At 38.1% G+C, this 12658-nt stretch overlaps 2 protein-coding genes and 1 long non-coding RNA gene across 7 annotated transcripts in view; 1 reads left to right on the forward strand and 2 right to left on the reverse strand.

The window, feature by feature from the left end:
* The window catches only part of LOC111645750 (uncharacterized), a 4377-nt gene extending 1896 nt beyond the window's left edge, over positions 1-2481 (forward strand). The window contains exons 2-4 of one of the 2 annotated variants that reach the window (XR_002759892.2): positions 534-584; positions 2126-2197; positions 2373-2481. This is a non-coding gene — a long non-coding RNA (uncharacterized LOC111645750). The remainder of the gene's footprint in view (positions 1-533; positions 585-2125; positions 2198-2372) is intronic. The other variant, XR_015436369.1, reaches the window with a different exon arrangement.
* Positions 2482-2756: 275 nt separating this feature from the next.
* Positions 2757-7777, reverse strand: cdv3 (carnitine deficiency-associated gene expressed in ventricle 3). Of its 2 annotated transcripts, none has more exons than XM_023395048.2 (5): positions 7344-7777; positions 6523-6599; positions 5403-5536; positions 5010-5172; positions 2757-4624 (listed from the first exon to the last, which is right to left on the reverse strand). In XM_023395048.2, exons 1-5 carry the CDS (start codon positions 7527-7529, stop codon positions 4498-4500), a joined length of 687 nt encoding a protein of 228 aa, XP_023250816.1. In that variant the 5' UTR covers positions 7530-7777; the 3' UTR covers positions 2757-4497. The 2 variants fall into 2 exon arrangements, with proteins under 2 accessions (XP_023250816.1, XP_023250817.1); XM_023395049.2 differs by having other exon boundaries at positions 6523-6596; positions 7344-7776.
* Positions 7778-9604: 1827 nt separating this feature from the next.
* tmem108 (transmembrane protein 108) overlaps positions 9605-12658 on the reverse strand; it is a 45743-nt gene continuing 42689 nt past the window's right edge. For all 3 annotated transcript variants that reach the window (XM_023395044.2, XM_087170690.1, XM_023395045.2), the window contains exon 5: positions 9605-12282. In XM_023395044.2, the coding sequence (XP_023250812.1) occupies positions 12166-12282 (117 nt within the window). In that variant the 3' untranslated portion in view covers positions 9605-12165. The remainder of the gene's footprint in view (positions 12283-12658) is intronic.

A 12658-nucleotide genomic window follows, 5' to 3' on the forward strand; every position in this document is an offset into this window, starting at 1 on the left:
GGCTCAACTGATGGCAGACATGACCATCTATTTACTCTGCTGATGCTACTGCCTCCTTCAAATAAACATTTAACTGATTAAAAATAATTATCAGTGCTATTACTCTGTGGGTTATGGGTTATGTGTAATTCTCCGATGTATTATTCTGGCTCTGATCTGTAGAAGAAAGTACTTTGCTTCTAACTTAATATGTGTTACGTAAAAGACTGAATACATACTAGAATACATGAGTCTTTCAGAGGTTATTTAGTGTAGTCTTTCTCTCAACGAACAGATAAATTTAGCGACTCTGAAATCTTAAATTAAAAATTTCAATGTGCATTTTTTCTTAGAATGACTGAATAAGTTGGACCATTATTGATTGATTGATTGATTGATTGATTTGCTGCAAGGTTTGAAATCCAATGTCAATGACATTGCAGAAATAGAATAAACAAAAGGGCAAAAGGACATTGTGCAAACACCAAGTATTTTGCAACTGCTTTGGCATTATTATTTGTTTTTAAATCAAGTGCTATGTATTTCAATTTCAGTGGCCTAACGGGGACACAGCGCCGACTAAGAAGACTGATCCCACACCTGTAGTAAGTGGCAGCAGGAGATACTGATTTTATTTGAAAGTAATTTACGAGACAGAACTGGTCCAAAAGATCACTGAGGGGACTGATTGTAACATAAAAAAAGTCAAGTAGAAATAAATTTTATTTCTAAATTTTTAAAGAATCAATAAATAAATCGGCAAAGCCCTACAGAATCAATCATACTACTGCTGTTTCTTTCAAAGGGCTTTATTTTTCTATTAACAGATCAGAAAAATACTGCTTCTGGAAAATGCGTTAACCTCCTAGGACCTGGCGTCCACATATGTGGACCTCACATTTTGGGTTCTCTAAACCACAATACTAACTTTTTCTCAACAAGGGCCTGGTGACCACATATGAGGATATTATACTGCCACTCAGTAATCGAAATTTAAAACTAATGTCCTCATATCTGGACATCATTTTTCTCAGGTCCCAATCAGCCTAAATAGCAAAGAATAGAGTTCGGGTCTTGGGAGGTTAAACATAATGTTTTTATTATTTAATAGTTTATTTACAGACTGCTGAGCTCACAAACTGGGCTAGCCTTAGCTGTCATTTACGGCTACATATCCCGAGTTGGCAAGTAAATTCACAAGGTCGCAATAGTTAAAGTAAAGTAATTTACCTGGTTGCACAGGTGAGTTGATTGTTGCTACTAGCCGGGCTAGCTAGCATCAAGATAAGCTCCACAATTAGCCTCCAACGAAGGCCAGCTGTTATCTTTTGACCTGTTCTCAAACTTGTTGCCTGTACCGTCCTCTTCAGCGTTGTAGCTGTTTTTGTTCATTTGCTTTGCTTATTTTACAATAAGCAAGTTTTTGAGCCCGCCAATCCAAGCCTTTTACAACCTGAACAAGCGCTGCATGGATGATTGCTCTGTGTGCTCCAGTGCCACCCTGTGGCCGGCGAGAGTAAAAACAGGAGGATGTTGATCTAAGATGGAAGTGGAACTGTAGAGCTGCAACAACTAGTCAATTAGTCGATCAACAGAAAATTAATTGGTGACCATTTTGATAATCGAATAATCTTTTTGCCTAACATTTGCTGGTTCCCGCTTTTTTAAATATTAAAGATTCTTTTTTCTGTTTTGTAATATGCCATAGTAAATTGAATAACTGGACTATTGGTCAGATTTCCTTCAAAGAGGTTACATTGGGATGTGGTAAATTATAATGGTATTTTAATAGGCTTACAGGCTTTTTATGTCTTATAAGCAAAACAAATAATCATTAATGAACATATTCATCAGTACCACCCCTTAATGGATATATTTATTTTTTGTAAATTAAATAATACCTTTCAGACCAGTCTTAGAATTCATCCTCTGCAGAGTTCCACATTGATTAGGATGAAGTTGGATTAGATCGTTGACAGCATTTTCAATTTTGATAATACAAACTCCGTAATGTAAAGTGTGTTAAATTAGAGATTACATGTTGTCATATAGAATAATCACATATTTTGGAAGAATATGTTTCATATTTATCAGATTACTCACAAATTACAGTGAGTTCCTTAAATAATTTATTCTTTCCCTTCAGATCGTCGTTTGGAGTCATCTTGGAAATTCTGATGGTTTTCCATCTCCATCACCTGATGGAAATGTGATTCAGGTAAGAAGCTATTCAGAACACATCAAAATAGGCATTTGGTATGATGATGCAAGTAAAAAAAAAAAAAAAAACATCTGGAAAAAAATAATGAGGAAGAGATTGTGTTGTAATTAATAACTAATTTATTTAGATTTGACATTATATATTTTAAATGTTGGTCATCCTATCTTTTCAGGAAAAGCAATGATGGATAGACACAGCAGAAGGGCTCAACTGATGGCAGACATGACCATCTATTTACTCTGCTGATGCTACTGCCTCCTTCAAATAAACATTTAAGTCCATTGTGTGAGAAAAGTTTCTTTTATTTGTCAATATGCTTGGTATAGGGTAATTTGAAATATTTTTTTCTCCAAAAGACTTGGAACTCAACTTGGAAAAATTGTGGATAAAGTAACACCTACTCTGACAAAATGAGAAATCACCAGAATAAAGGAAGTGACTATGGGAGAGATAGCAGGTTGACAAGTCTTCAGTTTACAAATAAACACCACGTTTTATGGAAAAAGTCACTGTATAGAAATCCCCAATTTTTTTAACTTTAAAGATTCAGACAAGATTTAATTCACAAGGATCACTTTATTTTTTGTGTTAGGCTCTTCTCTTTTCATCACAAATATTATCTATGTCCACCCACAGTGTCCCAGCAGGGATCAACACTCCCTGACATCTTTTATGGAAAGGACAGATACATAGAACATAAATCCAGTTCTTCTTCACCTTTCTAAACATAACTATGCTTGTAGTAAAAACCCATTTGATTTTAACTGGGTGTACCACTGTTTTAAAAGTGGATAGTACTCTGTTGGTTTGGTGACAGTTTGTATATACAGACCAGCAGTTGCTGTAACTCTCTGGAAATTAAGTTATGCACAAACTACCTGTTCTAAGAGGCTGCAATGAGGGCTGAGACAGTATGATACTCAAGGAGGAAAAGCCTTGTTAAAAAAGGTCGGTCTTAAAACTGGAGGTGAAATGTACCACTTTACGACAATCTGGGCAAACAACCTCAACAAATACGCTTTAAAAGTGGTTTTCTGTCGGCATTGTAACATGTGTGACAACTTCTTTCAAACCACAGTAAAGCATTTGTTACCAAAAGAATGGTTTCGGATTAGGAACAAGCTTTAATTACTCTTTTGCTGATGTCTAAAGATACCAAAATAAAGTGAGGGCAGCAAAGTCAAACACTGGATATGAAAGACAGTTAGTAGTTGTAATCATCAGGCAAACTACAACAGCACTACATTCTTGAACAGAGGGATTTTTTCCTTTTGTATGTTTTTTTCACAAAGTGGTGAGATCCAGAGGCAGGCAACAGCCCGTGAGACAACAAGCAAAGTTCTCTTTAGATGACAAAGCAGTTTCTCTCTATCAGTAAGGCCACTTAATATAGAAATTCTAAATGAGGACCACAACCTATTACTTCTTGTCCATAGATCTTTGCAGAGTGTCATCATCATCATCATCATCATCATGAAGGAAAAAAACAAAGCTTCAAGTTTTTAAATCAAAGAGCCTGATGGCCAGCTTGTATGTGGGGGGGTTGGTGTTTGCCCCGTTCACCACCACAGCGGAAAAAAGCTCAGTCCACATGGTCACCACCAGCTATGCCGCTGAGGTAGTTTCCCCACTCCCGAAGCCCCAACCGCAACTCAAAAACACACCCGAAAATAACCGTGTGCGATTGGGTTATAGCGATCTTGCAAAAAAATAGATATTTTCACAGAAGTTTGTAAAATCATCTTGCCTAAAGTCTTCTTCGATCCTCTGTGGCTTTATTGAAGCAAGTTGAAGTCCAGAGAGAAGTTGCGCCATACAACTGCTGCTCTGAGTACAATCCACAAAGGACAACTACGTCATCTTTTGTTGCTGCTGCAGTGTTGTACGTTTGGGTGTATTTTTCTAATTCCTTTTCAATTATTCCATCTTTCAACAGCCCCTTCAGATGCAGTCCCTCAGGTTTGCCAACCAAATGTATGTGAAGTGTATTAGTGATCTATTTAAAGGGAGTGTGACTGTATGTGTATGTGCTGCAGTGGTACTACTGTGTATGAATGCATATATATGTGTGTGTGTGTGTGTGTGTGTGTGTGTGTGTGTGTGTGTGTGTGTGTGTGTGTGTGTCTGTGTGTGTGTGTGTGTGTATACAGGGCTGTGTGTTTGTGTGAGTAACCAGTGTGGTGATGGTGGCAGCGTGAGCTCTGTCAGGACTGCAGTCCACACAGCTGGAGTTCAGCTTCCTTCAAGGGGCTGGGCATGACCGTGCTGGAGGGGCCTGGGGACGGAGGGGAGCGGCTCTACTTATCCCCAAGGATGGCGTACTGGTTGTCAAGTTGCAAGTGCTGCATAGAAGCGCCACCGGTCTCCTCTCTACCACGGTTCCTGTGTTTCACAACTTCAAAGGTCTTCTCCATTTCTCTGTCCCTAAAAGACAGACATGTATACATTTAGTGTTGAAACAACTGGTGAGTTAATCTGACAGAAAATGAATTGCCCACAATTATCAACCAATCTTCTAAGTCATCAAGAAACAGTCAAAAGTGTCTGATTTCACATACTTAAATGTGAGCATTTTATCTCATTATAAACTGTATATCTTCAGATATAAAACAATATGAAGATTTCACCTTGGACTTCTTGGAGAAATTGCAATTTGCATTTTTCTGACATGTTATACACTAAACAATTAATCAAAAAGATTAATTTAATAGACAGATTGACTATGAAAATAAAATGTTTGCATCCAGCAAGACCTCAACCACGCAAAAATACATGTTAAACAAAATATTATCACTTGAACTTCACTTACTTGCGTGTCTCCACATGCTTGGCAGTGGCCAGTAGAGAGGGGAACTGTGCGTCGCTGAAGATCTCTGGAGGTCCCTGGGTGTGGCTTCGTTTGTTAGTGGTCAGCCGAGCCCCTGGAGGGCGATATACGCCAGCAGGCTTCGCCTCAGGCACCTCTTCATCCTCTGAAAGCACAGAGATAACATCAATTAGACAAGAAAACTAGATTTTCTGGATCCTTATTAAAATTAAAAATTATATAACCCTTAATAATCAGAAGTTTAGATACAAGTGTTACAGTTTGAACTTTTCAAAACAGCTATATTTTCCCTTTTTAAAACCCTTGTTAATTCCTTAGACCTTTTGTTGGACTGAAGTTTGTAAAAGAAATGGGGGCTGAAGTTGGTTTACTCACCCACAGGTGGAGGAGGAGGGGGAGCAGCTCCAGATTTGTTCCAGGGTCCCGACACTTTGTCCCCACTGACCAGAATGATCTCTCCATCCTCACCAACCTCCTCTTTCTCATACTCCTCTTCCTCTTTCTCATCACTGCAAAACAACCAGACGGGCAGTTGAGCACAGATGAGATGCACTGGTGCCTCCAGTCAGGGACAGTGGAAATTTTGAGGTGGCAGATATAACTGACCTTCAGGGTTAATCAACTAAATAGTACGCAGTTTAGCAGCTTATATGTTCTCAGTGAGAACTGAAAAGATTTGGTCTGGAGGAGATAACATTCCTCCTCCAGACCAAATCTTTTCAGTTTGGTCTGGATTTCCTTTCTGCCTATATCCATTCATCTAGTCTTATAACTAAAAACTAACTAAACATAACCAAGTTTAACTAGAGCAAACACATTTTATCCTCAATCCAAAGTACCTACAGAGCAAATATCCTTCTGATTTGTCTCCATTTGTGCCTTTCAGTTGCATTCATACCACCTCGATAAATAACTTTGTGTAGTTTAAATGCACCTGAATGGCAGTAATCAACACATTTGCTTTAGAATTTAGGGTTTATGTCCAATTTAGATATTTAGAGGTTGGTTGTTGGTGCTCAACATTTTTGGTAGGACATTGTTATCTAGGCTTGTTTGATTTGCTTGGGTGGTGAAATTTAGGCAGTTTTTGTACATATTTTAAGCTTAGAAGGTAATATGGAATTGCTGACAGATTGTTTTCAGTCAAATTATGTTTATAAACTGTGAGTGCATGACAATAAGTCCCGCATTGTGAATCAATCTCAATAGTATGGTAGTCTTGTATAGCTTTATTATTAGATTAATTAAACTGCCATAACATCACATCTGAGGTACTGCACAGTGGTAGCTACATTAAAGCAATGTGTGTGTGCAAGAAAGTTTAAAACTCTTAAAAATGTTGTCTATATTGCTGCTTATTTGTTCAAATGTTGGAAATGGGTTATAGGGGCCATGGTCCGTACTGGCCCCCAATTGATGGCACCAAGGTTGAGATGCAAAAGAGAACTTGTGCGACCAAGGACTCATGACAGCCAAAAACATATTTCACTCTCACCTTATTTGTAAAGCTTGGAGCCGCAGCCCGCTGTAGTCCACTTCTTTCTGCTCAAACTCTTTCCATTCCTCGTCCTCCTGGGCAGACGGAAACATTAACTCAAAAGAACACTGCAATAAATTTACATGATAATGTCATACCAATTTAGGTGGGCAATGCTCTTCTTTGGAAAACATCTGCACTCTGGCCAATTTCTTCTCAAGATATTTTTACACAGTTTATAACAGGTTGGGTCAATGTTAAACACCAGCGTGACAAGCTGTTTAACCTTATGATAGATACAGTAAGTTAATTTAGTCACTTATCCATACCTACGTGTGATTTGAAACCTAAAAAGGGTGTTACCCCGGTAAAGAAAAAAAAAATTGTGACAAATGGCGGCTTGGCCTAGCTGGAAAGCCACGATTCAAAATAGGGGTATGACAGCTTCCATGCAAACACAAGGCCAGCGTCAGGGTGATAGCTACATTTATGGTCTTAAAATGTGATGTTACGTCATTGACCGACTTTAACAGATCGCTCACATAAACATAAGGGTGGAAAGAAAAGCACAAAAGACGTGCTATGCTGAATTTTGTTACCCGTCAGAAAGTGTGCCAGGGTAAACCATATGCTAGCTAGCAACCGGCGTTGTACCCTCATGTTGAAGCATCTATCCGTGGTTTTCCTTAATCAATTGAGAAATGTTGGCGAGCTGACAGCAAGAAGGCTAAATGTAAGGAGGGGGTAAATTGTGACGGGGATACAAAATTTGATACGACACTGCTGCGTGGAAAAGACGTTGCTGAGGCGAAAAGTTACCGGAGAGTGGCGTTGGTTACCTTCTCAATCTGTGCGTCTTGATTCTCGTTTTTCGCCGATTTTTCCTTTTCCTTCTTGGTCTTTTTCATCACAGCCGACGTGGCGGCGGCGGCGGACTCCTTGCCCTTTCCTTTTTCTTTCTTCTTCTTTTTATCCCGCTTGGCAAAGAAATCGTCCAGGCTCTTCTCCGGTGGTAGATCCGCCATTTTCAAAGAGTAATGTTAAGTAGTTAGCTAACCGAGCAATGACAAATGTGAAAACGCACTCTCGCAGGGTGCTGGACAGCTGGTCAAACGGGAAGAAGACACGGAGTTACTCCTTATTCTGGCAGTTTAACTTCTTTTTCAGGCTGATAAAAGTGTCCACCCTAGTTCCCTAACCGAATCGTTAGCTATCCTGTCAACCATGCCATGCACGGGCTATTTGACAAATCTGTACCGTTACCCGGAAAGACTTCTACCCCGAACCGGATATAGAATGAGCCTTACACAAAAAAATAAAAGTCGCAATGTTAGCTGGTTTAAATTAACTTTGTTTTTTTTATTGTATTTTAATTTAACATTTAAAATGAAATGAAAAACTTAAATTTAACTTGGTACCACTTTCTGATAACACACCATTTATAAAGGCTAATTTATAAACTGCAATTCATGGTTTTATTAATGGTAAATAAATCATTTACTTATGCTTTACAGATTGGTAATAAACCATAAATACAAGGCTAGACAACCAACTGGCCAAGGGGCCCCAGAGCCCCAGGTTCTATGGTGCGTCCACCCTCCTCTGTCCTGTGGACCAGGTCTTGAATAGGGTATCTGTGTCTAAATCTAGTTTTAAGGCCCACATAGTTCCACTTCATATTGTGCTCATGTGTTTTGAAGTTGTTTTACCAAATGGCCTCCATTGTTTTGCGTCAAGTAATTAACACACAGAAAATCTAGGGCAAAGTAGTATTATTACCATCATAAGAGAACTTTAAGTCAGCAATCAGCGATTATTTTCATTGCCGATACATATGATAATTATTTTTCTTTGATAATCAGTAATCACTTGATTGTTCAGGGGTTATTCACTTATAGATGTTGAGTTTGCTATATATAAAAAACCGGGAAAACCAAAAAATACTCAGATTTTAGATGTCGGTACCATTGAATTTTTGGCATTTTGCTGAAAAACTTACTTATAATTTTAATCATTTATCAAAATTGTTCCCAAACACATTCTGTCAGTAAACTCATCATTTCAACTGTAGAGTACTGGTTGGTTTCTGAGTGCCTGGAGAAATAGTGAAGCTATAGTGTTGTGGGGGCTCCACAGGGACTGAACAACAAACATTTGCCCCTGGGCCTCCTAGGAGGTTAATCCAGCCATTCATTAGTAATAACAACCTTTGGGTTACCAGGTTGTGGGAAATCCCCTTCCAGCAGGGCACTTTGCTTCCACTTAAAATCATTAACCATCAAATCTAAAAACATGTATGACCAGCTGTCGTATGTAAGTTTTGTTTTCTCATTTTTGGTGAGTTGAAATGTCTTGAGCTGTCATATGGATCTCAAAACAAAACTGACAGGATTTAGTTTTTGAATAGGCCTGTAAGTAAAAGCAATGCTTTGTTTAATTTTAAGGCCAGATTAATGCAATAACATAATAATTTAGTTAGAGAAGAAAAACACCCCTGAGTGGACTGGATACATGTACACAGTCTGTCTAGAAAGCAGGAGGGTGAATCAGGAACTCTAAATCGATAGAGTTTAAAAGACAAACTGAGCTGTTTACACAACTTATTTTGACTGGATATAACCTCCAAAAATGATTCTTAATAGAGGAAACTTTAAACTGCTGTAATTCTAACTCTTTGGGGGCACAAAAAAGAAACTGTCAAAACTTGAACTGTCATGTTTTGCGTGATTTCAAATGTAAAAAAAAACAAAACACTCACGTCAAATCAAGCCTCTCCTCAGCAGTAAAGCAGGCTTATAAACAGATTAATGAACTGACGTCATGTTCCCAGGGCCGGAGGTCACTTGACCAGATGCAGCACAAAGAGAAAATTCCAGCTCACTACATCAATGGATGTGCTGTGGTCAGCAAGACTGTTTACTCTGCTTTGTTACATAACCAACAGGTGTGATATCTCACTCGCACGTACTGTAGGTTTATTGCTTGAAATCACTGTTTTGGACTTAACTGTCCAAAATCAGTCAGCCATGGCAAAATATGAGGAAGTGTGCCTGTTGATTAAATTCAGTTTTCAAGAGAAGAAGTCAACCAATCAGAATAGTCAGTGTTTTTTGTTTGTTTTATTGCTCAGCAGTAAAAAGTACAGTGTATACTACAGTACAAAAAATACATAATGTTGAACACTGCTCCACCGTGCCACTGAACGTTTTGTAAAATATCCACTTTTTCAGCGTGCAAAACAACAAGCCCAGCTGTGAGCATCCAATGCAGGAAATATCAATATGTTTAACCGTGTTATTCACCACCACCGCTTGAATCAGTGATTTCAGAACAACATCGCACAATGCAGAAAATCTTTAGCGACAATAGAGGCAGGCAGCATTGATTATTGAATAAAACTGCAGCAATGCAAAGTAAAACAGAAGATCGAAGGACCACAGGTTCGATAATTGAACAAAATATTCAAACGCCTCTGTATGTGCTCACAGTAAATATTCAGCATACATTTTTTGTCTCAGTGTTTTTATTGGTCAAGATTTTTGAGAGCCTCTAACACATATTATGTGGTCCAGCAACTGATTGACAATCATTCAACATTTCAACAAACACAGTTGGCATTGCATGGACAAACACGTTATTTATGGAGGGAGACACTTCTAGTAGCAAGGGATGGTCTAATCGTTTCCTACAGTGCTGAGAAAATCTTTCTCAAACTGGGCTATAACCAGTAGCCACTCCACGATACAGACAAGAGACAGACAGACAGAAAGACAAACATACAGGGTCACACACACAAACAGACACACACCGAGAAACAGATCAAACGCTGAAAGTGATACAAAGTCTTGTTTGACTTAAAGTAACAGTGATATTTGGTTAAGGGGGCAGCACGTTTCAACTCATTCGTCCACCCTTACACACGCTACTGCACACTCACACAGTATGCTTACATGCATGAACGAGACATTCACACATACACATACTGATATATAAAGGGCCAACATAAAGAATTAAGACATCTATGTGGTCCCTCCTAAGAGAAGCTGGTGACACATGAGGGCGAAAGCCATTTTAAGTCAGCTCCATTTGACTGACAGATGCACCATCATTCATAACTGCAAGATGTAGACCCCATATCATCCAAATAGTCCACTCCAATTAACCATTAAAATCTGGGCTCGTATTTATCAAACTGCTGAGAAATAAAACTTAAAGTCCTTCACTTTTACTCCTTCTTTCAAACTTAACAATAAAACCAATTAATCAGTTATTTTATGACTTAAAATGCTCTTAACTTAAGGAGAGGTCCTTTTAAATTGGATAAAAGAGGTGACCTTCAGCCTAGAAAATTTCAGTACAGAGACGCAGCTTAACACACACCTTCTGTGTCGTGTTTTAAAGTGACAATATCATCATCCATGATGAAAAATATGCTAACTCTAAGTCATAATCAGGTAGGTTTAGACTACCATTTGCATATGATAGGATGCAAACAACAAACTGGCTCTCATATTGTTTTGCAGCCACTTTCCATGCATCTTCATTGTCTGCACTTGTTAGTGTGGTACTAAATTATTCTTATTATATTATGTTGTCTCTTATGTACCTTCTCTAGCATCAGCACATTTCTTTCTTCCTCCAGTTGTTATCTTTTTGTTTATATTTCATCCCATATCCTATTATCTAATCCTTATACACAGTACATATACAGTATATCCTGTACTTGTAACCTTTTTCAACCTGCTTTTAATTTCAGATTTTATTTTTTGTTCTTTTCTGTCGCTCTATAAATAAAATATATTATTACATATCATTATTATTATATAAAAAATATTGTATATTATAAAAATATGAGAATATTGTCCTTCAGATTTTAATTGCTACTGGAGATACTAAAAAGGATTTTACACAAAGAAAAAGAACTTTAAAAAAAAATCAATATCACATATGCATACTAATATATCATTGAGGAAAATATAAGGATGTTTTCTAAAGAATGAACAATGGGGCAGATGTAGGTTAAATCCTTGTCTCCGATTGGCCAATCCTGCCCTGAGCATACATACAATTAATCATGTGATCAATTGAGAGTTGTCCATGACGGTTATCACTCTCACATTTCAGTTCTCAAACTTGATGGCATTCGTAGCTTTCTTAGAAGTTTGATAAATACAGACCCTGATTTCATATACAGTATTTTGCAAGTACATATTTTAGGTGCTATATTCAAGTTCAACAGGCTATAAGTATTTTGGGATTGATTTTAAAAGGAAAAATAAAATTACAAAGAACAGCTTAAATGCTTTGATAGCACGTTTCTCTCTCTAAAGCAGATTTCGTGTGGCAACATCCACAGTGCACTCACCATCAAGCCACTGTAAAGAAACAAAACCACATATACTCTGTATTTTATAAAGACAATAAAAACCTTTTATCACAATTAAGCCTTTTTTGTAGAAAATGTACATCAGAAAAATATGCAGGTGCATCCTCATAGTAAATAGTGTCTGTTTACATCACTCTCCTTTCAGGTTGCTCTTTGTGTTTATAATATACAGTATAAAGTCAAAGTCTCTGAATATTTACCACATATATAAAATAGACAACAACAGCAGGGGGAGTAGGAGAGAAGAATCCAACAGTGTCTCTCGTTTTCTGTCTCTAGATGGCAGAAGCTTTGTCTCTGTTGATGAAGAGGGTCTCCTGGCAGAAAGGGTTAACCAGGACCACACTGCTGCCACTGTAGTCTCCATTAGGGGGTAGACAGGTGTCATGCTCCTGCAAATGCACACACATACACGCACGGAGAGAAAATTAACGCTGGTTGCTAACTGTTAAACAACAGCTGTGATTCCCTATTAAGGCACACGCTGCAGTCTACTGTATCTAAGTCAGTCTACAGGCGAGGAGCGGAGTCAGACAATTTAGTTTGGAAAGGGAACGGAATAAAAACATATGGGTTTTGTGGACCCCGGGGCTTTTAAAGGCGATAGTGAACAAAGATATCTGACAAAGCTAGATGAATAGAGATGTAAAGGGAGGCAGAACATGTAAAAGCTTCGTGATTGCAGAGACAAAAGGGAGGGATGATTCAGAAAAAACAAGGTAACAGAGGAACTTAATGTGTGTGTGTGTGTGTGTGTGTGTGTGTGGG

Source organism: Seriola lalandi, unplaced genomic scaffold (genome assembly GCF_002814215.2).
Source record: "Seriola lalandi dorsalis isolate HSWRI2012SDOR001 ecotype SW California unplaced genomic scaffold, Sedor1 jcf7180002054956, whole genome shotgun sequence".
NCBI lineage: Eukaryota > Metazoa > Chordata > Actinopteri > Carangiformes > Carangidae > Seriola > Seriola lalandi.

What these genes read in the sequence shown, in the direction of transcription:
- cdv3 (XM_023395048.2), bottom strand. Translation starts at nt 7,529, where the DNA reads ATGGCGGATCTACCACCGGAGAAGAGCCTGGACGATTTCTTTGCCAAG. An exon ending in AAGACGCACAGATTGAGAAG is followed by an intron (nt 6,600 to 7,343) that starts GTAACCAACGCC and finishes CCGTCTGCCCAG; the next exon opens with GAGGACGAGGAATGGAAAGA. An exon ending in CCCTCCTCCTCCACCTGTGG is followed by an intron (nt 5,173 to 5,402) that starts GTGAGTAAACCA and finishes CTGTGCTTTCAG; the next exon opens with AGGATGAAGAGGTGCCTGAG.